This window comes from Elephas maximus, chromosome 19 (genome assembly GCF_024166365.1).
Source record: "Elephas maximus indicus isolate mEleMax1 chromosome 19, mEleMax1 primary haplotype, whole genome shotgun sequence".
Taxonomy (NCBI): Eukaryota; Metazoa; Chordata; class Mammalia; order Proboscidea; family Elephantidae; genus Elephas; species Elephas maximus.
The window spans coordinates 68,910,109-68,938,102 of NC_064837.1; the positions used below are offsets into that span (position 1 = coordinate 68,910,109).

General features: G+C 53.1%; 1 protein-coding gene across 1 annotated transcript; it reads left to right on the forward strand.

Moving 5' to 3' along the window:
- Nucleotides 1–1,036: 1,036 nt before the first annotated feature.
- On the forward strand, nt 1,037–27,826 carry C1QTNF1 (C1q and TNF related 1). The gene is made up of 4 exons (XM_049860637.1): nt 1,037–1,494; nt 20,628–20,823; nt 22,460–22,599; nt 24,220–27,826. Exons 2-4 carry the CDS (start codon nt 20,642–20,644, stop codon nt 24,768–24,770), a joined length of 873 nt encoding a protein of 290 aa, XP_049716594.1. The 5' UTR covers nt 1,037–1,494; nt 20,628–20,641; the 3' UTR covers nt 24,771–27,826.
- Nucleotides 27,827–27,994: the final 168 nt, after the last annotated feature.

Consider the following 27,994-nt stretch of genomic DNA (forward strand, 5'->3'; position numbering starts at 1 on the left):
GAGGATGGACACAGGGCCCTAATTGGGGGCAGCTCTGGAGAAGCCTGGGTCAGCTGTTTGAGTTGGGAGGCAGGACTTGGGGTCTTGTTTAGAAGAACATTTGCGTAAGATTGGGAAAATGTCACATTTCCACATCAAGGAATGGGAAGCTTGACAGACTGAGAAAGGCTAAAGCCTTCAGGCTACCCCTGACCCCACCACTGCCCCGACACCACTTTCCAAAAAATCTAAACCTTCCAGGCAGGGGTTCCCAGCCTTTGAGTCAATGACCTCTCTCTAGCAAGGTGATTAAAGCAATGGACCATAAAAAAAACAAAAAACAAAAAAACAAAACTTTGCCGTCACGTGAATTTGGACTCATGGTGACCCTATAGGACAGAGTAGAACTGTCTGATAGAGTTTTCAAGGAGCGGCTGCTGGATTTGAACTGCCAACCTTTTGGTTAGCAGCTGAGTTCTTAACTACTGTGCCACCATCCAAAAAACGCACATGTGTACACACAAACACACCACACACACTCAAACACACACATACACCACTTTGTAAGCTGTTTTAGGGGGTTCACCGACCAACCAGTCGACTCCAGCACATGGCGACCCTATGTGTGTCACAGTAGAACTGTGGTCCAAAGGACTTTTAGGGACCAATTTTTCAGACGTAGATTGCCAGGCCTTTCTTCTGAGGCACTTCTGCCTGGACCTAAATCTCCAACCTTTCAGTTAGAAGCTGAGCACATTAACCTTGTGCACCACCCTGGGACTCAAGGGGGTTCATGAACTCCCCAAAACCTATCCATGGTCCCTGGACCCTGGGTGGAGCCCCAGCTCAAAGGTGCATCTCAGGTGTGCCATTGTTTGCAGACTTGATCCCACAGGGTTGGCTACAGGTGATCTCTGAGCTCCCTCAGGCCCCTCCCCTGCCACCAAACAGCTGGGGCTCCTCAGCCTTTCTGGGCGCCTCCTCCCTGGGCAGCAGCGTCCTTGACCTGGGCTCCCAGCCTGCTCCCAGCTGCCTCCACATCTGGACAGACGTCCAGACACACGGAAGTGGCTGTCCCAGCCCCTTCTGGGCAGGCTCCCCTGCCGGCCGGGCACACACACAGTTAACGCTCAGGCGCTGTTGTTTGAGTCGAGTGTGCTGGGAGCGTCCTGTTCAGGCTCACATCTGGCTGGGGCTGGCTCTTTCCGTGTTTGTCCCGCTTTCTCCGTTTCCTCCTTTACTTTCGAGAAACCGCGTTTCGGCTGCTGGCTAGGAGACCCTGCATCCAAGGACATAGAGGAGCTGGGGGGGAACCCCGTGTGGTTGCGCCGCCCCCTTTGTGCCTTCTTCCCGGAGGACTTTCTTTCCTTCCTCGCTCTGTCTTCTTGCTGAGTCTGTGTTCCTCGACCTGGCCGGGAGGCGCTGCCGCCGGGAGATGCTCTGAGAGGCACGGGCCAACCCTGAGAGCCCGTGGCGCCAGCGGCCGGGTCGTGCACCCGGGACTCGAACCCCCAGGTACGTGGCGCGCGGCGAGCCAGTCGGGGCGGCGGCTCCTGCGTCCGAGGCTGCAGCCAACTCCCGGCGGGGCTGCTGAGCAGACACGCGGCAATGGCACGCAGACAAGGAGCCTAGGAGGTCAGGCTGGCAGTAAGAGAAAAGGGGTGAAGGTTCCAGGGAAGGTCCTCGCGCCCTGGCCCAGTGAACCCCCTTCCACAGGCAAGGTCCTACAGAATTATGGTCTTGGGCTCCCCTGTGACTGTGGGCAAGGCAGCTCTTCTAAACGCAGATGCTGTCAGGAGTGATTACACCTCCCCCATTTCTGTGGAGAGTTCTTCTTGCTTCCCTCTTCTCTGGAATTAAGGAATCACACCATGCCTGCCTCTGCACCTGGTGAGAGCCCCCTCCCCGGCCCCTGCAATATGGCCAGACCAACTGAGGGCCAGTTAGCCCAGCCTCGCCTCTGGCCAACCTGGAGACCCATGGCAGGAAGTGCTGACTTTGGCCTCTGCATCTAGTAGCCTTGGTGCTTCTGGAGGGCATCCAGCCTGGACAGGAAAAAACAATGGCCCTTCTCTAGGGGCCCATTCCTAGGGGCCCTCTGGGGGTCTTGTGCCCTGCTGCCTTGCTGCTGAGTGGCCCCTGATCTGGGCCAGAGTCGCTGAGCCGCCCTCTGGTTTTTGGAGCGTGCATGCCTTTCTGTTTTGGCCCACCGCGTAGCCCCGCTCCACCGGGCCAGGCCCACAGCATCTCCACGGGCACAGGTGTGGCTACACCTGCCCAGTGCCCTCGCCGTACTAGCCTGGTGCCCCTGTGCTGACTCCTTCCCTCTCCAGGGCTGCTTTCCAGCTCTGGGCGGCCTGTGTGTCTTCTGTGGACCCTCGCATGCTTTGGGGTTCCACTTTGGGTAACCAGTAAACCAGCTGCCATGGAGTCCACACTGACTCATGGTGACCCCATGTGTGTCAGAGTAGAACTGCGCTCCAGGGTTTTCAATGGCTGACTTTTTGGAAGTAGATCACCAGGCCTTTCTTCCTGGGTACCTCCAGGTGAACTCGAACCTCCAGCCTTTGGGTTAGTAGCTAAGTGTATTAATTGTGCCACCCAAGGACTCCTAACCAGTTGCCATCAAGTTGACCCCAGCTCATGGCACCCTATGTGTGTCCGAGTAGAGCTGTGCTTCACAGGGTTCTCAATGGTGGTTGTTCACGGACTGTACTGAACCTGAACCGCTGGGGGGCGGAGGGCGGTGAAAGTCGCCTCGCTATGGTTTCTCCTTCCTCACCTGGTTTCTAGGAAAGAAGGCCCTTTGGCAAACTTGGAGCTTTTCAAATGAGGAGTACTGAGAAACCGAGTTTTCCCGGCCAGGTCCCAGGGGAGGCTGCTTGGCTTTTGCTTTTTATAGTGCAGGAAAGCAGACACCCCACCAGGTGGCCAGGCCCACGTACGTGTTCCCACAAGGATGCACGTGATTCCACTGGACGGCCTGCGGTGGCCCTGGCTGGCTCCACGGACTCCCCAGGGAGTATGTTCTGCACAGGCCTGCTCATCGTCCCTGTCATCAGGAGAGAAGACCACGGGTGCAGGGGGAGGGAAGCCAGAGGGCCCTGTCCTCCGTCTGCCTGGCTTTCCGCTCTCCCTCATCTTGTAGATTGGGAGAGGAGCTTGGAGATGGCCCAATGATGACAACAACAACAGCAGCAGTGATAGTAATGTCAGCCACGAGCGTTTGTGTGTGTGTGTCTGCATGTGAGGGTGTGTGTGTGAGTGTGTATGTGTGTGTGGGGGTGTATGTATGTATGTGTGTAGTATGTGAGTGTTTGCAGGTACGTATATGTGTGTGAGTGCGTGCGTGTGTATGTGTGTGTGTATGTGTACATGAGCATGTTCATGTGTGAATTATGTGAATGTATGTGTGAATTGTGTGTGTGTGTGATTGTGTGTGCACATCTGTATGTGTGTGCTTTGTGTATGTGTACGATGGTGTGTATGTGTGTGTACATATGCCTGTGAGTGTGTACCTGTGTATATGTGTATATGTATGTATGTATATGTATGTGAATGTGTATGTGTGTGTATGGGTGTGATTGCGTGCACAAGTGCATATGTGCGAGTGTGTACATGCATGCATGCATGTGATTGTGTTTATGTATGTGTGCATATGTGAGACAGCATGTATGTGTATATACGTGAGTGTGTACACGTGTGTCTATGGGTGTAACTGTGTGCACATGTGTGCATATGTGTATATGTACGTGAGTGTGTATATGTGCATGATTTTGTGCACATGTGTATATGTGTTTCTGGTGCATTGGCGCTGAGCAAACACTGATTCTCAACAAGTCTATCAATGGAACTGTCACCAGTGCAGAACTCAGCGGCTCAAGACTTGCCTGAAGTCCCAGCACTGGCTGGTGGTGGAGCCAAGACTCAAACCGGCACCTCCATCCCTAGAGACTGTGTTGTAGCCACTCCTGCCCACACTGGGGAAGCTGAGCCCAGAGAAGGCCGTGGCTTGATCAGGGATGCACAGATTTCCAAGCTGAGGCTGGGACCCGAGCAACTCAAGGCCGGCTGACGCTTCCCACTTCCCAGCTGCCAGTGGGGAAAGTGCCTGAGCAGGAAGGCCAGCCAGGCTCTGCTTCCCCAGGACCCTCTCCTTTCCCTCTCCCCCTTTCTCCTTCTCCTCCATCTTGAGTTTTCAAAGAAGGTCTCACAGTGCAAGGTAGGTCAGGGAAGCAAGGGTCCCTGGTGCAGCTGCCCAGCTGCCATGGATCCCTCCTTTCTGGGGGGTGCAGACAGCCAGCAAGGGGCACCCTCCCAGTGGGCTTTGAGGAAGCCCTCGTTGACCCAAGTAGGGGACACACAGCCCCATCTGTGTTCCCAAGACGTACCCTCCCTCTTCAAGGCAACCAGCACAGCACGGCTTTTTGGGAACATGCTTGTTTCTGTTGTTCTTCCTGGTGCCTCCCATCCCCCGCTCCACTGTAATTAACATGACTCATAAACTAAATATTCTGGCATTGAACATTACCCATCAAAACAAAGATGAAAAGAATTTCGTAGATAAAACCGCACTGCTGAGAGTCCTCCTGGACACAGCTCGCCATTCACGTTGTGGCCTCCGGGACTAGGCCTGCTGTGGGTCCCTGTTTCTGGCACTGGGGCGGCTCAGGCCCTCGGGTTTTGGGGGAGGTGTGAGGGCGACAGGAGAGGGCTGTGAAGGGGCAGGAAGAATGCAGGGCGGTTCCATTAGCATCACCACATTCTGCTGACTACTCGCTGCCTCCATCAGCAGAGAAGCTAGTGTTTCTGAAGCCCTAGTAGCCCCAGAGATGTTTAAGTCTGGGGGTGACTGTCCTCTGGGGCTCTTCGTCTCGGTGGCTTAACTACTGTGTAGGCCGAGGGTTATCATTTTTTTCCTGTGTTTACCTGCTGAAATCTGCCTTCTGTTAGTGTGAAGGGCGGCAGGTCACCTTCCAGTTCAGCATGGCCTTCTCCTTCCCTGACCCCTCGGCCTTCCCCACATGTGCAAGAAGCTGTCTGTCCTCATTCCAAGAAAGCCAGACTCATTGCGGTTGGGCCGATTCCGACTCATAGCAACCCTGTGTGTTACAGAGCAGAACTGCCCCACAGGGTTTTCTTAGCTGTAACCTTTATGGAAGAAGATTGCTAGGCCTTTCTCCCACAGGACTGCTGGGTGTGTTAAAACTGCCAACCTTTAGGTTAGTAGTCAAGCACAAACCATTTGTGCCACTTAGGGACCCCTTTGGAGCCCTGGTGGCTCAGTGGTTAAGCGCTATAGCTACTAACCGAAAGGTCGGCAGCTCAAATTCACCAGCCGCTCCTTGGAAACCCTGTGGGGCAGGTCTACTCTGTCCTATTGGGTCGCTATGAGTTGGAATCCACTTGACAGCGATGGGTTTTGGTTAGAGACCCCTTTAGGTAAGCAGTAAACCAGTCACTGTCAAGTCGAGTCCGGATCCTGGTAACTTGACCCCATATGTGTCAGAGTAGAACTGTGCTCCACAGGGTTCTCAATGGCTGGATTTTCTGAAGCAGATCGCCAAGGCTTTCTTCTCAGGCTCTTCTGGACAAACTCGAACCTCCAAACCTTTGAATTTAGCTGCTGAGCACAGTAACTGTTTGCACCCCCAGGGACCTCTCACCTTAGGTGTCCTTCCTTGCTGTCCCGGAGGCCCGGCATCTCGGGAGCTTGAGTTCCGGACTGGCCTCGTGTTCACGCAGAGTCTGTGTCGGGGCCTGGGCTTGGCAGAGGCAGTTCTGAGCTTACCTGCGGCCGTGCAAAGCAGTGCACACTCGCTCTTTCCTCCTTACTGGGCCTGCGGTGAACTGCTCAGAGTATTCTGTTCCGTCTACCTTTCCTCCCACCTCTGTCCCCTCGGACCCTGGGCTTCCTGTGTCTCATGGAGAATAAGCAGAGACGGGAGCAGGACAGGGGCTTTGGACCCTTTGCTGGAATAACCCTCTCCAGCTCCTTGTCACAGTGGTAGCTGCCTGTTGCATGTCGGGCAGGAGAAACGAGGGGCCGGCGTCTCCTTCGGGTCTTTGAAGTCCCCATTCTTCCCTTTGCTTGCTCTTCAGAATGGGACTTACTTAGTGTGTACTTCCCAGGGGACGGGAGCGCGGGCAGGGGCCCTGAGCACGCCATGGCCCACAGGGCTGTTCCTGACATGCCTATGGGGCTCCTGTCATCAACTCCTTCTCAGCTGCAGAGGGGGCTGGCCCAGACCAGTGGCCCCTCCTTGGACGCCTGAACTTCCTGAAGGTCATCGGGACCAGCTACATTCCAGACTGGGCCCTGTGTTTGACCATCTTCCTAGCTCCCTTGAGATGAGACGAGAAGAGACGGGGAAGCAGGGTTGGAGAAGAGGACAGGCAAGGGGTCCGACAGCCAGGCAGGCAGCGGGGGGCATGGGAGCAGGCGGTGGGCAAGTTCTGATTCCCTGTGCACAGCCGCTGGCAAAGGCCTTCCTGTGAAATGCCCCAAACTCCCTTCACTCTCCGCCTTTGGTTGTACCGCCCCAGTGGGGACATCTGGTTGCCAGCTGCCCTCTGCCCTGGGGACCTTGCCTGGGAAGGCTGCCGACTCTGGGTGGGTTTGTAGGTGGGCACAGGCCAGGAATGGGGCCAGCCAGGCCTGCAGGTTTCAGGCTGATCTCCCAGACATGGGGCCTGGGGAGCCTCTGAAGGGCTTGGCCCTGCTCTCCTTGTGAAGTCTACAGAGGGTTCTGGTAAGAGTCGTGAGGGGATCCAGGTGGGCTCGGGGGTGGCAGCGGGGCTGCTGGGTCTGTGACATGCACCCCACCCCCTACCCCGTGGAGTTGTCTCTATGAGGTGAGACCCCTGGCTCTGTAAGTCCTGGGTGGTGCTCCACCAGCTGTAGGGACCGGGTTGAAGAGACTTGGAGAACAAGCTGTGCAGGCAGGGTGACAACGGGGAGGGGGCGGCTAGGCACGGTTCTACTCCCCTCCTGCTTTCCTGCTTCCTGTTCCCTCTCCCTATGGTCCTGTGTGTGCACCCAAGCCTGGCCCCCAGACGGCCCCAAAGGGGCAGGCAAGCAGGCACAACGCTGCCCCCTTCACCACACTGCCTCCCTGACTGGACTTGGCCTTAGGTTCCTTTTAGGCCAGTAAGGGCTCTGGGGGCGGGAGGGAGCCCTTTGTCAACCCCTCCTCTCTCCTCTTCAGCTCCCCATGTGCGGTTTTCCCTCTCCCCGCTGCAAAACCAATACTCTAAAAATGCACACCCAAGGTGTCACACTTCCAACACGTGGTTTTAGGAGGCAAGGGTTGCAGGTGGTTCTATTCCTAAATCCAAAGGGATTAAACTGGAACAGTGGGTTTAGAACTGGCTGGCCCGCACCAGGGGAGTGATAGCGCATGTGTCAACGAAGACCCTTGTTGCTGGCTTTTTGTTGTCAATTCCCTGGTGCTTCTGTTGATTAAAGGAGTCCCTGGGTGGTGCACACGGTTAACATGCTCAGTTGCTGACTGAAAGGTCGGAGGGTTGAGTCCGCCCAGTGGTACCTTGGAAGAAAGGCCTGGTGGTTTACTTCCGACCAACCAGCCATTGAAAACCCTTAGGAGCAGAGTTCTGTTCTTACACACGTGCAGTCTCCTGAGCTGGAGTCGACTCCTCGGCAAGGGGCTTACTGGTCTGTTGGACGAATGAACAGAGGGCTTGGTGGTGGGTGAATTCCTCAAAGCCGGAGGCTGCCCCTGCAGTTCCAGCTGTAGCCAGGCGTGCTGAGTGGCAGGAGGGATGAGTCTGCGTGTCCGGGTCTTTTCGGAGACCCACTGAGGTGAAGTGGAAGGTGCTTACCTGTCAGACACACCTGGGTCTCCCTGGACCTCCCGGGGACCTGGCGCAAGTGGCTCCTTCACCCTGAGCCCGTTTCCTCGTCTGTGAGGTGGAGGGACACCGAAGGAGTCAGTAGTGCTGTAAGCACCACACCCAGAGCCCGGGGCGAAGTAGGTGCTTAAATCAACCTTAGCGGCCCTCCAGCCAAAGGAATCTCTGATTAACTGCAGGGCTTCCGGAGGGTCCATTAACGCACCTGGTCGTTACTGCATTTAACTCGTGAAAATTCTCTGGGCCTTGGCCCCTGCTCCTTTCTCTTCTGTGGCTGCAGGGTGCTGGCTGTACCTGGGCAGCCTCCTCCAGAAACCAGGACTTCCATGGGCAGTGTGTCAAAGACAGAACAACACTCTGCTACTTGAAAATGTTCTCTTGGGCTTGCCTGATTCTAGTCCGGCTTAGGGACTAATTCACTGGGCTCCCAATGGAAGCCCTGTCCTTCCTGGCCTCACACATACCCACGGCAATTGCCAGGGCCCTGCTGCTCACCGGAAGGGCTGAGTACTTTTCTTCCCCCATTGTGCCCCTAGAACCCAGGCCACTGCCTGGTATGTAAACCAGCTGCCGGCCAGTTGACTCTGATTCATGGAGACCCCATGTGTGTCAGGGTAGAACCGTGCTCCTAGGGTTTTCTTCTTTTTTTAAATGATATTTTGTTCGGTGGTATTGGTTACATTCTTCACAATGCATGAACATTCTCATTATTTCTGTTCTGGTCGTTCTATTTTCATTCATCTAGTTTCCCTGTCCCCTTACATTCTCATCTTTGTTGTAAAGTGATTGTTGACCATTTGGGCTCATATAGGTGATTTTTTAAAGGAGCATAGTACTTACGAGTGATATTCATTATTTTGTGGGCCAATCTCTTATTTAGCTACAAGGTGACCTCAGGGGTTAGTTTCAGTTCAAGGTTTCAAAAGTGTTTCAGGGCAATAGTCTCGGGGAGTCCTCTAGTCTCAACCAGTCCAGTAGGTCTGTTTTTTTTTTTTAGGAACTGGAGGTTCTGTTCCACATTTTTCTCCCATCCTATCAGGGCCCATCTAGTTCTTCTGGTCTCAGGGTAGATGAGGCCGTAGTTGGTGTGAACTACTTGTCCTGCTCCACGGGGTTTTCAACAGCTGATTTTTCAGAAGTATATCCCCAGGACTTTCTTCCAAGACACCTCCGGGTGGACTCGAACCTCTAACATTTTGGTTGGCAGCCGAGCGCATTAACCATTTACTTCACCCTGGGACTTTGCCTGGTATGCAGGAGGCCCTCAATGAAAACTTACTGAGCGAATAAATGAAAGGGCCTGGGACCTCAGCAGTAGGTCAGACCGTACTCAGCACAGGTCCATGGGAGCCGCAGGCTTGCACTGCATCACCCAGCCCCTCCCATTCCCAAGATAAGCAAAGTCGTCCCTCGTCTCCAGGGTGGGGCTTATCGTCATGTTCCTAAGGGAAAAATGACGGGTACTCACTGTGAAAGAACACTGTGACTGTTATGGGGGAAAAAAAACCCAAAAAAACAGTGATGCCAAAATAAGAAAACCTTGAATGTGTATTTTCATCACCCAGGGATGATGGCTGTTAGCAGGCAGACGGGGAGCTTCAGATCTTTGCATCTGTCTCAGCGTGTGTGTGTGTGTGTGTGTGTGCGCGCGCGTGTGTTATGTTCTCAAACGGCATTTTCACTCTATTTATGAACGTCTCTCCTGTCAACAAATACTCATCTGTTTACCGAGGTCACTAATTGGTGGCTGCTGGCTGAATTTGCCTCCCCCCAAGAGTTTTATCTGTCAGACTAACCAAAATCAAACCCACTGCTGTCAAGTTGATCCCAACTCATAGCTAGCTAGCTGTTATCTACCCACCCACCCATCCGTCCATCTACTCATTCACCTATCTATCCAGGCATCCATCTGTCTGCCCATCCATCCGTTTGTCCATTCATCTGCCCTTCCACCCACCTACCCACCCACCCACCCATCCACCCATCTACCCATCCATCCATCCACTTGTTTATTTAAATACCTTTAGACAGAGCATGTACTTCCTAGTTTACTGCAATCCCCACCCCTCCCTATTGCCTTACACTCAGCCTTCTTGGTCTTGGACAATAGCTGAGGGCATTTGAGTTTGCTACGCTGATCAATCACATCGTTTTTTTTTTTTTTTAGTATTCCACTGTATAGCTGCACCATAATTCATGTAATTAGATTGTTTCTGCTGGCCATTTAGGTGGTTCATAGCCTTGGATGATGGAAGCAGTGGGTTTTAACTGAGTGCAGGCAAGAGGAGCATTTGGGAAAAGGGTGGCTAGATGGCAGCACAGGGATCCAGAATTTGGATGAGACTTCATGGTACCCTGGGTCACTCTCCCTTTTCATCTGTTCTCTCCCCACCCACCCTCACCCTGATCTAGAGAAGTTTTGAACACACAAGGTTGAAGTTGTAAGAAGTGTGGAACCCTGGAGTCCTGTTTGGAAATGGGCTGCAGTTGGCTTTACTCTTGGAAGAGAAGGAAAGGGGAGGGTGGTGTTCAGTCGATATGTGAAGATTCAAATTAGACGCTGGGGATGCCGGAGGTGTATGGGAGATGAGACGTGGCTCCCGTTTCCGAGGGGACTAGACAAGGAGGTTGACCCTGGATGCAGGAGAAGGAGGGGCAGATACATCAGACTGGGGTAGGAAGACTTTCTGGAGGAGGTGGCATTAAGCTGAGCTCTGGAAGACACATCAGTGAAGAAGGTGACGGAGAAAAGGAACCAAGGCCTGGAGAGAGGAAAGAGCTTGTGCAAGAGGATGAGACCACATGACGTGCTTTAGGGACGGAGGGTGGACCCAGGGGACTGAGTGACCAGTACGCATGCAGGAGGGGACAACAGGCAGAGGTGGAGGCAGGAACCAGCTGGGAAGGTCTTGTGCACCAAGCTCAGGGTTGACTGTTTTCTTTGCTGTCATGGGAACCCCTTGAAACCAAGGGTGGCAGTTGTACCCTTTGTAAATCCAATTTGCATTTTTAAAAGATGCCTCTGGTCAGCAGTGTGGGGGAGAGATGGGAGGCAGGTAAGCCAGTGAAGAGCTGGGACAGAAGCCAGAGGCTGTGGGTGTGGGGCAGAGAGGAGGCCTTCAGGGGTGTTAAGGAGGGTAGCTAACCGATTCAGTGTGAGGGCTGCATGAGAGTTAGGAGTCTGAATGGCTCCCAGATTCTGGCCTGGGCCGCCTTGTGGATGGCATCTTTTACAGAGCTGTGGACATCAGCAGGATGGGCAGCCACGTCGGTGGTGGGAGAGGGGAAATGATGCGTTCATTGGGAGTTTAAGGGTCTTACTCTCCACCTGTCTGTAAGTCTGTTGTGCTGTGGTGGCTTGCATGTTACTGTGATGCTGGAAGCTATACTATGCCACCAGTATTTTAAATACCAGTAGGGTCACCCATGGTGGACGGGTTTCAGCAGTGTTTCTAGATTAAGACAGAGTAGGAAAAAAGGCCTGGCAATCTACTTCCAAAAATCAACCAAAGAAAACTCTATGGACAGCAACAGAATACTGACCAACATAGTGCTGGAAGATGAGCCCCCTAGGTTGGAAGGCACTCAAAATACACAGCGGCCACAACAATGGACTTGAGCACACCAAGAAATGTGAAGATTGCATAGGACCGGGCAACGTTACATTATGTCGTACGTGGGGTCACCGTGATTCGGAGTGGACTCAACAGCAACTAGCAGCAACAACAGATCAAAGAGGAGGTGCTCGGAAAGCAGTTAGGTACATGGATCTAGAACTTTCTTCTCTATCTAATAGAATGTTCTGTCATGACGGAGGCACTATCAACTGGGCTCTCTAACACAGTAGCTGCTAGCTACACAAATGCTTATCATGTGGCTTGTGAGACTGAGAACTAAGTTTTTAATTGTGTTTCATTTTAATTCATGTATAGGTAGTCCTTGACTTACGACATATGCAAGTTAAGAGGAACTGCACTTAGGACCGTATATTTTTTTTGGACATCTCATCATCAGTAATATGTACCACATATAATGTTGCAGTGTGTAATTTGCCAATGTTACCATTCTCAGATGTTCACTTGCAGATGCTCAATGTTACGATTTACTGTTCAAAACACTGCTATCTATCAGGCTATTGCCTGGTCTACAACAAAGTTGACGTCGGTATCAGTGTTGGTGTCGGGAGTCATAACAGAAAGTTAGGCGATGTTCCACTTGAACGACAGGACAATTAAATTTCGCCGCACTGACAGCCGTTATAACATCTACGTCATTGTTACAACACCGACGCCAACAAATAAATACCAGATTTATAAAGATACTGATAATAAAAGACAATAACAATGAAAACTAAAAAAAAACAAAACAGGAGGTATTCAACTTACGTCAGAACCTACTTACGACGGAGTCATCCTTGGAATGGAAACTGTCTTAAGTCCGGGACTGCCTGTAAATGTAAATAGCCCTGGGGGTTAGTGGCAACTGTATTGGACAGCACAGGGCTAGAGCTCAGGGGGTGGGTCAGGGATGTGGACATGGACTATACAGTTGTCACTCATGGGAGATAGCTGAAGACACAATGCAGATAAAGACAGAAAGAGCGTCTGAGAGAGAGAAGTGGAGAGCCGAGGATATACCCTGGAAGACACCCGTCTTTAAGGAGCAGATCAGGAAGGATAAACGCTAGAAGACAGGGTGGGCAAGGGACCAGGACGGGAGAAAAGGGTGGTCAGCACTGGCAGATGCTCTAAAGAGCTCATAAAAGTCGAAGCTCTTGGTATCATGAGGTTTGCTGATGATCTTAGCAAGAGCTAAGTCTGGCCTGGGGATGGAAAGGATGCTGTTGGTCTCGAAGCCATTAGGTGTGGGATGAAGTTCTGTCTTATGCCAGGCTTCCTAGGGAGATGCATGGAAAGTGTTGGGATGATGTCCAGGCCCTAGGAAAGCTAGACAAAGACGTCTGTCTTGTATATAAAGGGCTGGGCTGGGATGGGGCACAGGGTTAGGATTCCCAGGTTGTTTCCTCCCCCAGTCTTGGGAGCGGTCAGCCCCTGAGGGTACTGGGAGAGTGGCGGGGAGCCAGGCCGCCTGCAGAGTGGGCTCGTGGCGCAAGCTCCCAGAGCCTCTTCTCTCTCACCAGCTCTGGAAGCAGGGCAGCCTGACGCCTGAGCACTCCCCGCTGGGAGGTGAACTGAGGACACGCCTCTGCTCAAGGGAACCTTTGTTTCCAGGGACAGAGCCGTAGCCCTGAGGCTGGGCTGGCAGGTGCCTCCGCAGGCTCAGTGCCTGGTGGCCCACATGGCCTCCCTGTTTGCAGGGCCGGGGAAGAAGCCTAGACTGGGTCCACCCTGTGCTCCAGGTGAGCCATTCTTGGCCAAGGTGCAGTGGCCCAGGAGAGGCTAGAGATGTCTGAGGATGAGGAAAATCCTTGGCCTCTCTTCTTTTCACTGTTTTGTCCCAAGCCAGACCTTGTTCCATCCAGGGGAAGGGAGACACTTGCCTGTCAACTAGCAAATAACCACAGAGGAACCCATCCTTGTCCCTGGCCTTGGCCTTTGGAGGGAACCAAATAAATCCCCAAACTCTAAAACATCCCCCTTCTCCAAGACAGAGAGCAGCTCCTTGGAAACAGGGGAAACGGAGATTGAGAGAGTAGACAGGCTTCGGGACACCCACATCTCTTGGGAAAGGCACTGCTCACCTCCAGGTGGCCAGGGGTCCTTTAAAAAGGGGTCCCCCTCTCCCACTGCTGCTTCTTCCAGGGGCACAGAGGGAGAGTCTGGCCCGGCTGGGGCTGCCCAGTTATGCTGTTGTTGGTACCTGCTGTTGAGTTGGCTCCGACTCACGGTGAACCTCGTATAACAAAGTGAAACATGGCCTGGTCCTGGGCCATCGTCACGATCGTTGGTGTGTTTGAGTCCGTCACTGCAGCCACCATATCAACTCATCTTGTTGAGGGTCTCCTCATCTTTGCTGGCCCTCTACTTTACCGAATATCATGTCCTTCTCCAGCGACTGGTCCCTCCCGATGATGTGTCCAAGCTCAGAAAGTCGAAGTCTCGGACAATGTTCTGTGATCCGTAGGGTTTTCATTGGCTGACTTTTGGGAGTAAATTGCCAGGCCTTTCTCTGTAGTCTGCCTTCGCCCAATTATAGACGGGAAAATTAGGTATTAAATGGGCTTCCGAAAGGGGTGAACAAAGGTTATTTATCGACTGGAAGTCGCCCTCTTGTCCATCACTAGAGGAGTTTGCTAAATGGGCAATTACTGTGATTAGTGGCTCCTGGGGGAAGGAAAGAGGGGTGTCTGCAGGTGTCATGTGCTAGGAAGCCCCGATGGTCATCAGGTCCAGGGGAGCACCCCAACGTGGTGCTTCCCCTTTTCCTGGCACCCGGCATCTGGATCCAGGAGACCCCCTGTAGCAACAGGAGAGCTCCAAGCTTCCCAACAGAGAATTCTACCAGACGTGAAAGCAGGAGGGCCAGAGCCGGGCTTCCACTCTGGTTGAGAGGATTCAAGGAGGGGGCCGCGGGAGGAGTGGGTGTGGGGCAGGGGTGGTGGTGGTTGGGGGATGCCTGGGGCTGCTCTGAAACAAGGAGCTCTTGAATGGGCAGAGGTCTGCGAGACAGCCAGCGCCCCTGGAAAGCCTCAGATACAGGCAAAAGGGGGAAAGGAGGAGAGACTTCAGGAGCCATTAAGGAAGGCTGGCAACTGAAGAGATGGGGCGGATACATGAGAGGAAGGAGTCTAAATGATTCCCAGATTTCTGCGCTGCTTTTGTTCACATTCCCGCCTCCTCCCCAACCACCTTCATTTTTATCTAGAACAGAGTTGCCCAATAGACTCTTCTGCAATGATTGCAAAGTTCTGGTCTGCTCTGTCCAGTATGGTAGCCATGAGCTACACATGGCTATCAGGCACTTGATATGTGGCTAGTACGACCAAGGAACTGAATTTTAATTTTTATTTAAGTTTAGTTATTTTAAATTTAAATAGCTGCATGTGGCTGGTGACCTCCATACCGAACAGCAAAGGTCTAGAATGTTACCCTCTCAACGTTTTGACTCAACATTTGGCGCTCCGTCTTGAGTTATAGTTGGGCACACATCTGTCTCCCTCTCCAGTGTGTTTGGTTCATGGTTGAGTCACTTCCTCCCCAGCTCTTGCATGATGCTGTGCAAACCCTGGGCGTCCTGTAAACCATGCCTGTGTCCAATTATCTGCTGAGAGGGAATTCCTGAGTTACATGGTAGCTGAATTTGTCTTCCAAGACTTCTTCCAACTCAAGGAGATTCTAAGCTTCTCCTCGTTCAGAATAGCTACCCACCATATGAGGCTTGGAAAAGAGGAAAACTATGTTTGCAAAATGCTGCTGTCACATAGCCCTGGCCTGGGTATGGCACTGAGACAAAATCTCAAACACATGGTCCCCATGTTCCTAGAATTTCCTGCCACAACACAGGCACAGCAACGCAGGGGCCAGAGGCCATAAAATATTAGGACCAATTTTTAACAAATACAAGGAAAGTTGAACTCGTGTATGAGTATGAAGTCTCTGGGTGGGGCAAACGGTTAACGTGCTCAGCGGCTAACTGAAAGGTTGAAGGTTCGAGTTCGCCCAGAGATGCTGTCGAAGAGAGTCCTGGTGACCTCCTCCTGAAAAAATAGCCACTGACAAGCCCTATGGAGCACAATCCTCTGACACACAGGGGGTCACCATGAGTTGGATGGCAGCTGGTATAAAGGATTGGCCACCGGTCCCACATTATTAACCTGTCGGTTTAGGGTGGTGAAGAAGTTCTGGACATCGAGAGTGATGGTTGTACAACACCGTGCACGTAGGTAATGCCACTGAAGCGTCCGCTGTAACTGAGTTGTTAAACGGCCAATGGTATGTTACATATATTTCCAAGCCAGTAAGGATGCAATTTGCAACAAGATGAGGAGAGGAGGGCAGGGAAGGGAAGAAAGCAGAAATGAAATAAACAACTTAAACAGTGAAGATAGTCTTTCCCAAAATGTCAGAGGCGACACTTGTGGACTTTGGCATTGATCATGACAAATAAAAGCACCAGTTGTGCCTCTCAGGTCTTTTGAAAAGGAAAATCATTAACAAAGAGGTGTTCTCAGGCTTCCCACCCTCCTCTAGATCCTGTAACTAGCCCAATTTCCCCTTTCCTGCCTCCTGCCTCCTGCCAAGGGGGTTCTTTCTTGTTGGGGGAGAGGGTGAACTGGAGGTAGATGGGGGGGTGGGGAGGGGTTGCTGGAGGGCAACAGGTCCTCAGGGACATGGGCGGGGAAAAAACGATGTTCGTGGAGGACCCATGGAGTGTGGCTCTGCTTCACAGGGATCAGAAAAGGCAAGGAAAGAACTTGAGTCGTGTGAAATTGTCTTCAGTCGCTTTGACTGCAACGCAGCCCCGAGACTGGACCACATGGATCCAGATTCATGCGGGTTACACACCAGCAGTCAACATGTCCCGGGACCCACTACTCTGGACTTGGTTTTGCTGTGGGCAGCACATTCCTCTGAGCAACGTCAGTGGGGAAGAACCTCACCCTTTGTGGACAGACTTCATTTGACTGGAAATAGCAAAAAGTCATCTGCAGCCAAGTTTGATTAGATGTTGGGATACTGTTTTTGCCTAAAAATGACTAAAATGATCACAGTGCTATGATGCTGACTTTGCTGTGGGACTTGGTAAAATGGTTCTAAAGATATTTTCAAACAGAAAAGATTTCAGCCTAGGTTTGCTTTGGCTCCAAAGAGGAAGTTCTTGTGGAGAACCACCACCAGCCTCTGCTGCACTCAGTCTGTCCGCCTGGCACCTCTGACCCTTGCTGGACTCTCACCTGTCCCCACCCCCATGTCATCACCCTTAACCCAACTGAAAGGGCAACATTAGCTCAGTGGTGGAATTCTCCCCTTGCATGTGAGAGACCCAGGTTCGCCTCCCAGCCAATGTACCTCATCCACGGTTACCATCCATCTGTGAGTGGAGGCTTGCATGTTGCTGTGATGCTGGACAGATTTCAGTGGAGCTTCCAGATTAAGATGGAGTAGGAAGAAAGGCCTGGCAACTTATTGCCAAAAAACATTCATTGAAAACCCTTTGGATCATAACAACGCACGGGATCACCATGAGTCAGGGGCTGACTTGGTAGCAGCTAACAGCAACAACCCAACCGCATCTTGGTTCAATCTCTTTTGATCAAGGTGCAGACAATCCCTTTGCCAGACTAACCAAACCATACCCATTGCCTTCAAGTTGATTCTGACACATGGCGATCCAGTTGTATTACAGAGTAAAACTGCTCCATCTCCGTAGGGTCTTCTTGGCTGTAATCTTTACAGAAGCAGATTGCCAGGCCTTTCTTCTGTGATGCCAGCGGATGGGTTCAAACCTGTTTGCACCAACCAGGGACCTTTTTGCAGACTACAGAGAGACATACCAACATACGCAGCAGTGCTTCTGTTGGGGTAGAGCAGTGGTTCTCAACCGTGGGCCATTTTGCCCCCCGCCCAGGACATTTGGTGATGCCTGGAGACATTTTTGGTGCAGTGGTTAAAGCACTCAGTTGCCAACTGAAAGGTCAGTGGTTTGAACCCACCAGCCCCATCTGCGGGAGAAAGATGTGGCAGTTAGCGTTCATGACTTCCAGCCTTGGAAATCCTATGGGGCAATCTGTTCTGTCTTATAGGGTTGCTATGAGTCAGAACTGACTTGATGGCGGTGGGTTTGGTTTTGGAGACATTTTTGGTTGTCACAGCTGGAGTGTGAGTGATACTGGCATCTAGTGGGGGTGGCCAGGGCTCCTGCTAAGTATCCCCTAATGCACAGGATTCCCCACAAGAGAGAATCACCTGACCCCAATGTCAGCAGCACCGAGGATGAGAAACCTGGGGTAGAGTGATCCAAGTAGCTTTTTCTTCCTGGGTTGTCCTATACTTTTCAGCGTTTCCAAAATGAGTATATATTGCTTTGGATTCAAGAAAAGAAAAACTACGTTTAAAGAAAAGAAAACCCTCTTTTCCTTTCAACTGATCCAAGCTGGCATTTAAAAGAAAAAAAAAGAGTAATGATTAAGGCATAGAGGAAATGCAGAAATAGAGATGTAAAGAAACAGAGAATCTAAGGTAACAAATGTTTGCTGAGCACCAGGGAGGCTCAGGAAGCTGCTGGTGCTCGTCTGGTCTGAGATGAACAAGTCTGCGTCCGGGCTCCAGGGAGGGAGCAGACAGCTTGGGGAGAAGCTCACAGGCCAAACAGAAACCTCCCCAGTGCCACAGGACGCACGGGAGGATTTGGAAAACAGCATCACAAAATCGGAGGGAGGGTGTTTTCCCAGTTGAAGGGCCATGAATGTTGTCCTGAAGAACTTGACACACTTCATTGGCCTTGAGGTCAGGACAGGATTTTGATGCATTCCAAGGCCAATCTGCCTGGGTTCAAATTCAGCCTCCCCCTCTTAAACACTGGATAGTCACAGGCTAACTGAGGCAGTGGTGGCTCAGGGGTAGAATTCTCGCCCTCCATGCGAGAGGCCCGGGTTTGATTCCCAGTCAGTGCACCTTGTGTGCAACCACCACCTGTCTATTCCTGGAGGCTGTGTGTTGCTGTGATGCTGAACAGGCTTCAGTGGAGCTTCCAGACTAGGTGGATCAGGAAGAAAGGCCTGGTGATCTGCTTCTGAGAATCAGCCAGTGAAAACCCTATATGGTCACAACAGTCCGATCCACAACTGATCACGGGATGGCGCAGGACCGGGCAGGTTTTGTTCTGTTGTGTGTGGGGTTGCCATGAGTTGGGGACCTGCTCGGGGGTAGCTAACAACAGACGAAGTTCTCTAAACCTCTGTTTTCTCCTTTATAAAACTAGCACAATAATGGTGCTGACTTACATGGTTGCAAGGATTCAGTGAAACGGTCCATGCTTACTCAGCACGCCTGCTGTGGTCCTCACTCCTGTTAGCTGGGCTGTAATCACAGGAGAAAGGGAGAAAAGGGCGCTCCTGACCACGGTGAATGGAGCCCCTGGGTGGTACAAACGGCTAATGCGTTAGGTTGCAAACTGAAAGGTCGGTGGTTTGAGTCCACCCAGAGCTGCCTAGGAAGAAAGACCTGGCAATCTACTTCTGAAAAATCAGCTATTGAAAACCCTCTGGAGCACAGCTCCACTCTGACCTCCGTGGGGCCTCCACGGGCTGGAGTCGGCTTGAGGGCACCTGGTTTGGCCACGGAGAAGTACACAGGGCTGGCTAGGTGCAACGGGTTTGGACAGGTGGCTAGAACCTGGTGCTCTCAGTGAGGGCTTCAGACCAGCACCATCGGCACCACCTAAGGACTGTTGAGATGCAGACCCTCAAGGTCCTGCCCCTGACTTGCTGAATTGGAGTCTGCATTTTAACGAGACTCCCCAGGTGGTATGTGTGCGCATTCAGGTTTGAGAAGCGCTGGGCTGAGGTGCGCTGCGAAATGCAGCTGAAAAAGTACTAGTTGGGCCTTTCCCAAGAACCGGCAAGGTGGCGGAAGTGCGGCCAGAGAAGAAGCAGCCCTCCCTCAAGCTCACCTACTGCACTGCGTTCCTTGTGGAAGCAGCTCACGCGGTTGCTCGGTGTGCCGTGGCGGTGGAGGCTGAATGCAGCCTGCACAAGGAGCTCCACTTGCTGGGAAGCGGTGAGCAAGGCCAAGAAGGAGGCGCCGCCTGTAGAGAACCCAAGGTGGTGAAGACACACCTGCCCAACTTAATCATGTTGCCCTAGATGGTGGGCAGCCTGGTGGGCATCTATACCTGTCAGACCTTCAGCCAGGTGGAGATCAAGCCCTAGATGACCGGCCACTACCTGGGCGAGTTCTCTGTCGCCTGTAAGCCTGTGCAGCCCAACCAGCCCAGCATGGGGCCACCTTCGCTCCTGCTTCATCCCCTTCAGGTAGCCCTGCTGCCACTAAAGGCTCAGACTCCTGGGGGTGGGGCGGAGAGGGGGTATTTCAGGTTCAGTCATAAAGAGGGATGCAGTCCTGATCCATGCACAACACAGATGAACCTTGAAAACATGACGCCGAGTAAAAGAACGTGGTCACAAAAGGGCACATATTGTGTGATGAGACCAGGGCTTGTTAGTGGCCACCAGGGGGTTGGGGCAGGAAGTGGAGCATTGCTGCCGAGGGGCACAGAGTTCCTGGGCGAGGCGATGTGAAAGGCTTGGAGATGGTTAGTGGGCATGGCTGCCCGTCCTGTGAGTGTATTACCGTCCCTGGATCGCAGCCTCTACAATGGTTACAGCAGCACACTCTAAAACACTTGTGCATTGTGTAAGTGTGCTCAAGTATCTATGGATGTGTGCAAGTGTGTGTGTGTGTGTAGTTGTGTAAGTGTGCTCAAGCATCTGTGTGGATGTGTGCCCAAGAATACATGTGTGAGTGTGTGTGCATGAGTGTAAATGAGTGGAATGTGTGCAAGTGTGTGCACTGTGCACGTGTGCATGAGTGTGTATGTGAGAGCGTGAGTGTGAGAATACACACATGTAAGTATGAGTGTGAGTGAGCGAGCATGTGTGCATGTGTGAGTGTGAGTGCAAATGTGTGCATGTGTGGGTGCGTGTTCATGTGTGAGTATGTGTGGGTTGGCTTCTAGTAAGGAGCTGTGACTGAAGCATTTCATGGTCATAGCTGGTCTGGGCAAACGCCCCAGTTTCTTAGCTGCTTCTCCGAGGAGCACCATTCCCACCAGGCCCCTTCCTCGCCTGTCCCCATGTGGTGTCTCTTTCCCCCCAGGCCACGGTAGGAAGATGGGTGCACTCGCTCTGGGACTCCAGCTGGGCTGCTGTCTGCTGCTGATCTTCGCCTATGCCCCAGTGCTGGGCCGCACACCCCGTGGCCAGCAGAACCAGCAGGAACACGAGGCGACTCTGGGAGATAGCAAGGCTGAGGGGACCAAGGAGCCACCGCCACCACGGGGCCACCCTGAGAGGTGAGGGCTATGGGCATGCCACTGCAGGAGCCCACTCTGGCCAGGCTGTTGGGGCTCCTGGCTCCCCTGGGGCTGTGAGGAGCTCTCGGGGGCCAGGCCAGGCTTTGGGATCCTTACCTGGAACCAGTGACTGGATCCCAGCCTTGCTCTGACCCCAGAGGAATGGGAGCCTCCTGAGGTCTCTCAGCCACTCCCTTGGAGCAAGCCAACCCCCAATCCCAGGCTTTCAGTTTGTATTTCCATTCTTGCTTTGTCCTTTGAAAATGTCCGAACGGGTCCAAAGTACAAACTGGAGGTAGGAGGTACAACCTGAGTACAACCTGGAGGGTTCAAATGGCCTTTGTTAGCTCTGGAGCCTGGCCAGAGAGTAAGATGCAGTTCAGCGAGATACCATGAGGTGGGGACGTGGAGCTGTCACCTTGACGTCCATCCTGCAGACGTCAGCGGCAGACATTGTCGTGGAGCCTCCAGTGTCCTGGCTCTGGAGAGAGCTCAAGATCAAGCCCAACCCTCTCATTTACAAGAGAATCAGCTTGAGAGTATTTTCCAGAACCATGGATATATGGTAGAGCTCACCAGTGACAGACAACGTTGTCATGTGCATGCAAAGGCTCTCCTAAACCAAATAAGTTCCTGGGTGGCACAAACCGTTAAACACACGACTACTAGCCGAAAGGTTGGCAGTTCGAACCCACCCAGAGGCACCTTGGAAGACGAGCCTGGCGATCTGCTTCTGAAAGGTCACAGCCTTGAAAACCCTGTGGAGCACTTCTACTCTGCACACATGGGGTCATAAAGAGTCCAAACTGACTCCACGGCAACGAACAACAACAAAAACAAACTCCAAAAAACCCCAGACTGGTTGCCGTACACTCGATTCTGACTCATGGCGGCCCCATGGATACAGAGTAGAACCTCTCCATAGCGTTTTCTTGCCTGTAATCTTTTTTTTTTGTATAATTTTTATTGTGCTTTAAATGAGAGCTTACAAATCATGTCAGTCTCTCACACAAAAACCCATACACACCTTGCTACACTCCCAATTACTCTCCCCCTAATGAGACATCCCGTTCTCTCCCTCCACTCTCTGCTTTTGTGTCCATTACACCAGCTTCTAACCCCTTCCACCCTCTCTTCTCCCCTCCAGGCAGGTGATGCCAGCATAGTTTGAAGTGTCCACCTGATCCAAGAAGCTCACTCCTCACCAGCATCCCTCTCCAACCCATTGTCCAGTCCAATCCATGTCTGAAGAGTTTTCTTGCCTGTAATCTTTACAGAAGCAGATCACCAGGCCTTTCTTCCATGGCACTGCTGGGTGGATTCAAACAGCCAACCTTTAGGTTAATAGTTTAGACACTCCTAAACCCGAAAACCAAACAGCCCTCAAATTATTGCTGGTTTTGTTATTATTGCTTTCATCACTATTACTGCTCTTAGCAAGGGCAGGAGGCTGGTTCTGAACTTTTGTTCAGGGTCCCAGGATTCACTGGGAGTCATGCTCCCCCCTCTTCTGGGAAAAGGAATCCAGCCCTCTTACATGTTGGTGAGAGAGAAAATGTGTTGGGTGCACTGGGAGGGGGAAGGTTCTAGGCTCTGAGAGTTCACGACGTTTACTGTGATGCCTTCAATCCCTAAGGGCTGAAGAAGAACATGAAAAATACAGCCCCCGCCAGGCCGAGGAGCCACCAGCTTCCAGGTGCTTCCGCTGCTGTGACCTCAGTGCCCCCGTGTACCAGCCGATCCCAGTGCCGCAGATCAACATCACAATACTGAAAGGTCAGGCTGCTGCAGGGACCAGAAGAGGGCCCTTCGCCTGGCTGGGCTGCTGCGGCCTGACAGAGGGAGGAGGTGGAGTCTCTAGGGTGGGCACAGGGCGGGAGTGCAATTGCTCTCTCGGGACAGGACAGGAGCAGAGGCAGGCTGTCAGCTAGAGGAGCAAGGAGGAAGGGAAGGAAATTCCACTTTTGAGGCTCCGGTGGTTCTCCAAGGTGAGGAACTGGCAAGAGGCTGCAGAGCTAGGAACAGGAGAAGAGGCTTCGCCGATTCAGGCCTTCGTCCCCTCCTTGTGCATTCTGACTAAAGACCTCTTGGCTCCTGGTTTTGCGGTTTGGTGCTCCGCAGTGGTGTTCTGAAATGCCATTGCCTGGTGCGGCTCTGCGTGGAGCAGATAAGCATGCTCGGCCTGGCAGCATCTTACCAGGAACACATGCGGCCTGCTGCCTGTGCCCACAGCTGCGGCCTGCTGCCTGTGCCCCCAGCTGCTCTTCATTTCCCCAGCGTGAGCGGCAGGCCTGGCCGTGGAGGCTGCTGCTTTTGGACAAACCCACATGTTCCCTTTTCTTTGCCAGGGCTTTCCAGAAAGGGGGGAGGGAAATTATTGCTTCTGGATGAAAATAGAAAAATCCTTGAGGTTGAGTCTGCTGGCTTGACTGGGGAATCAAAACACACTGTGCCCGGGGTGGAGAGCCTCAACCAGGTGACAGAAGTGCTTTCTAACTGCTCAGAAAGCTAACACAGAACCACCATGTGGCCCAGCGACTCCACTCCTAGGCATACACTCGAGACTTGAGAGCAGGGACTCTGACAGACACCTGCACCCCCGTTCACGGCAGCTCCATTCACAAGGGCCAAGAGCTGGAAACAGCTCAAGTGCCCATCATCAGATGAATGGATACACAAAATGCAGTTCCTCCTACTCAGCCATAAAGAGAAATGTTACATGTTGCGACAAATGTTACATGTTACCACCTGTATGAACCATGACAACCTTATGCCCAAAGAAGTCAGATGCAAAAAAAGCACAAATAACGTATGATTCTACGTATATGAAATATCCAGAATAGGCAAGTACATAGAGAGCCAAGTTTATTAGTGGTCACCAGGCGCCAGGGGGAAGGAGGACATGGGGGTTATTGCTTAAGGGATGCTGGGTTTGGGGTGATGGGAAAGTTTTGGCAATAGATAGTGGTGACAGTGGAATAACATCACAAATGTAATTGATGCCACTGAATTGTACTTAAAAACGGTTACAATGGCAAACGGTTATATATATATGTATATAAACCCATTGCCATGGAGTCAATTCCGACTCATAGCGACCCTATAGGACACAGTAGAACTGCCCCCATAGGATTTCCAAGGAGCGGCTGGTGGATTCGAACTGTCGACCTTTTGGTTAAAAGCCGAGCTCTTAACCACTGCGCCACCAGGGCTCTCTCTCTGTCTATATATATATAATCACAATAAAATAAGGTAAAACAATAAGAAGCGAGGATTGCAGGGTCAGGCCCATGCGTGCCGGGTCAGAACGGCGCCCAGGAGACAGTGCACAGAGCTGGAGGGTAGGGTGAGCACCAGGCTGCGCGCTTCATGCCTGCATCTCCCTGTCCCTTTCAGGTGAGAAAGGCGATCGAGGAGACCGAGGCCTCCAGGGGAAATATGGCAAAACCGGCTCAGTGGGCGCCCGGGGCCACATGGGCCCCAAAGGGCAGAAAGGCTCAGTGGGGGCCCCCGGGGACCGCTGCAAGAACCACTACGCGGCCTTCTCTGTGGGCCGGAAAAAACCACTGCACAGCAACGACTACTACCAAACGGTGGTCTTTGACACGGAGTTCGTGAACCTCTACGGTCACTTCAACATGTTCACCGGCAAGTTCTACTGCTACGTGCCTGGCATCTACTTCTTCAGCCTCAATGTGCACACGTGGAACCAGAAGGAGACGTACCTGCACATCATGAGGAACGCAGAGGAGGCGGTCATCCTGTACGCACAGGTGAGCGACCGTAGCATCATGCAAAGCCAGAGCCTCATGCTGGAGCTGCGGGAGCAGGACGAGGTCTGGGTGCGCCTCTTCAAGGGCGAGCGCGAGAACGCCATCTTCAGCGACGAGTTCGACACCTACATCACCTTCAGTGGCTACCTGGTCAAGCACGCCGCTGAGCCCTAGCCGGCTGTGGCCCCCGCTGCCTGCTGGAGCCGCCCTCCCGAGCTCCCACCCATCCTGCCCCCCACCGGCACCGGCCAGTCCAGCACCTGTCCCCACCGTGGTGTCCCTGTCCCCGCTCCCTGGCTTTGGCATTCAGCAAGATGCCCTTCACGGGGATGGGAAGCAGAAACTGCTGTGTGGTCCAGACCTTGCGACTCCGTGGAGCATTGTCAATGGATGAGATCATGGGGCGGGGTGCCTGGGAGGACCATGGGGACCTCCCGCTCCTCTCTGGGTTCATATCCTTAAGTGACCCACGCACCGTGGCAGGATGCGGAAGCAAGTCCCAGAGCAAAGCTCTCACTCCTGTCCCTGGGTCGCTGGAAGTTGTTAAGCAAATTCTAAAGGTTATGATGGGAGGGAGTGGAGTGGAGTGGAGGGAAAGCAGGCATTATTTTTGCCTTCCCGCCCAGCTCTCTGGGCTCCAAGGGAGCTGTTTCCAGTTGAGGTTGCGTGAGGCTCCTTTTAATCTTAGTGGAATCTTAGTGGAAGCCGTGGGTGACAGGGAAGGTGGTCAGGGCACAGGGACCCAGGAATCCACATCTGGCGTAATTCCTTCAGGCCATGTCTGAACCTTCTGGGGCAGCTGGACTAGTGCCATGACCACTGCCATCCCTGTGGCCTCACCCCAGAAGGTCTGCCTGAGTCACGACAGTGAGGGGGTTCAGGCTGGGGACACAGACATCAGCTCCCAAGGGGGATAGCCAAGACCCCTGCGGTTTACTCCGGGCTGGGAGATGAGGCCCGCTCGCTCCAGCCAACAGGCTGTGGTGGCAGCTGGGGGTGCCAGGGGCCCCCCTACCTGCAGCTGCTTCTAAGGAACAAAACCAAACCAGTTGCTGTGGAGTTGATTCCAACTCACGGTGAGCCCACGTGTGTCAGAGTAGAACTGCACTCCACAGGGTGAACAACGGCTGTGACTTTTTGGCAGTAGGTTGCCAGGCCTTTCTTCTGTGGTGCCTCTCAGTCAGCAGCTGAGCGCCTAGCCATTTGCATCACCCAGGAAGTCCCATAAGAACCAAGACCAAAAGCCAGTTCTGACTCACGGAGACCCCAGGTGTGTCAGAGTAGAACCGTGCTCCGGAATGTTTCCAATAGCTGATTTTCAGAAGCAGATCACCAGGCCTTTCTTCCAAGCCACCCCTGAGTGGATTTGAACTACCAATCTTCCAGTTAGTAGCCGAGCACATTAACTGCTTGTGCTACCCAGGGCCCCGTAAGGAGCAAGAGCCCTCACAAAGCAGAGGCAAGTTCAAGGCCATCCTGGCACAATTCTAATCCACTCCTCAGTGCGGCCTCAGGCCCCAGTTAGGGTCTCCATTCCTGCCCCCCTCCCACATCAGCTTTCTGTTCCTCCCCCACAGGGGTCAGACATGGAGGGCTCCAGGCTTCGGCTTTGTGGCAGCTATGATGGTTAGATAATGTTGTAGATGAAGGCACCTCGCCCACCATCTCAGTGCCTCATTGCCTGATGTTTCTCATCCCCGGCCCAGCATCCACAGCCCACTGTGCCATCCAGGCCCCTAGTGCCCTCACCTAGGCCCCTAGTGCCCTCACCCAGGCCCTAAGCGCCCTCACCCAGGCTCCTGGTGCCCTCACCCAGGCCTCCTTGACCAGCTGCCTTGGGTAGCACAGGAGCGGCTTTCTCTGGGCCACAGGGTGGGGAGAGCCGGAAGGGCTGGCAGGCTCCACCTCGGCCCGTTTTCAGGGCTCCAGTGGGCTCAGTCCCTGAGACTGGGATAGAGGGACACAGACCATCACTGACTGGTGTCAGACATGATCTGGAGGGGTGGTGTCAGGAGTTCTGAGTAGGAGCGCTGGGAATGGGCTGTGCTGCAGTGGGTCCCTGACTTAGGCCTGGCCTCCAGCCCAAGCAGAGGTCTCGCTCAGGGGCAGGGACCCGGCTGGGATGTAAACCCTCCCACTAGAGAAGCCGGCTGCCGCTGGCAAAGATGGCCCTTGTTTGGCTGTGTTTCTGGAGCTTTGCTCTAACTTTCACCTCTGGGCTCATGTACCTGAATCACCTCAAAGGCAAGCGTCCTTTAGCTCTTCGACGCCACCGCCATCTGTGATGGGGTAAAGGGAAGACAAACGTCCAGTCTTCTGCTTTTTTCTGACCTGGGGATCCACGCAGCCCTCCTTACCCCACCCTAATGCCACCGCCATCTATGATGGGGTAAAGGGAGGACAAATGTCCAGCCTTCTGCTTTTTTCTGACCTGGAGATCCACGCAGCCCTCCTTACCCCACAATAATGCCAGGGCCCAGTCGCCCGCACTGCCCACTGGGGTCTCTAAGTCCTTGACACTGGACTGCCTTCCTGGAGCCCGGTGGTGCTTTGGTCTTGGCCAATTCTGGACCCTCCCTGGGTGCCATGGGCCAGGCCATGGGCTGGGGCTCACACACCCTCTCTGGGAGGGACTTCCGCGGGCCAGGGTTTAAATCCCTGTTTCCTGGGCGAGTATTGAGCAGGCTCCCCGCCCACCACCCTGTTTCCCCCAATGCTCTTTTCAGAAAACATTAAACTTGGAATTGTGTTCCTCAGCAGAGTGGCCTTGTCTGCTTGGTCATTGAACTGGTTCCCCCTCCTTTTCTGACTCCCCACCTCTACCCCCATCTACTGCCTGTCATCTGCCTGGGGCCCCAGCCCTGTATCCGGGACACAGGTACCAGCAGGCACACCCTGGCTCCCAATTGCTTGTCCTCCTGTGGGCTGGGCAGTCAGAGACAGAGCTGGACTCGCAGTGGTTAAGACGCCCCAGTGCTCAGACAAGCCTGAGGGGGTGGGCAGGAGGGCCAGGGTCTGTCTCCTGAGCAGATGCAGCCTCTGGCAAAGGCAGAAACCGCGGAAGTAGTGCCTGGTCTGGGCTCCCTGGCTTGGAAGGCTGTATGAGCTTCTCACAGCTGCAATGACAAATGATCACAAACATGGTGGCTAAAAGCAACAGAAATGGATTCTTTCACAGTCTGGAGGCCAGGAGTCCCAAATTATGGTGCTGGCAGGGCTGCACTCCCTCTAGAGGTTCTATGGGACGACTCTTCCCTTGGCTGTCCAGCTTCTGGTGGCTCCAGGCTTTCCTTGGCTTCCAGCTGTCTGGCTCCCATCTCTGCTTCCATCTCCACATGGCCTGCTCTGTGTCTCCCCTGTGTGTGTCAGATCTCCCTCTACTTTCTCATATCAAGACG

Coding starts and splice junctions, on each gene's coding strand:
- C1QTNF1 (XM_049860637.1), top strand. CDS start 20,642: ATGGGTGCACTCGCTCTGGGACTCCAGCTGGGCTGCTGTCTGCTGCTG. Junction 20,824..22,459: donor CCACGGGGCCACCCTGAGAG/GTGAGGGCTATG, acceptor TCAATCCCTAAG/GGCTGAAGAAGAACATGAAA. Junction 22,600..24,219: donor CAACATCACAATACTGAAAG/GTCAGGCTGCTG, acceptor TGTCCCTTTCAG/GTGAGAAAGGCGATCGAGGA.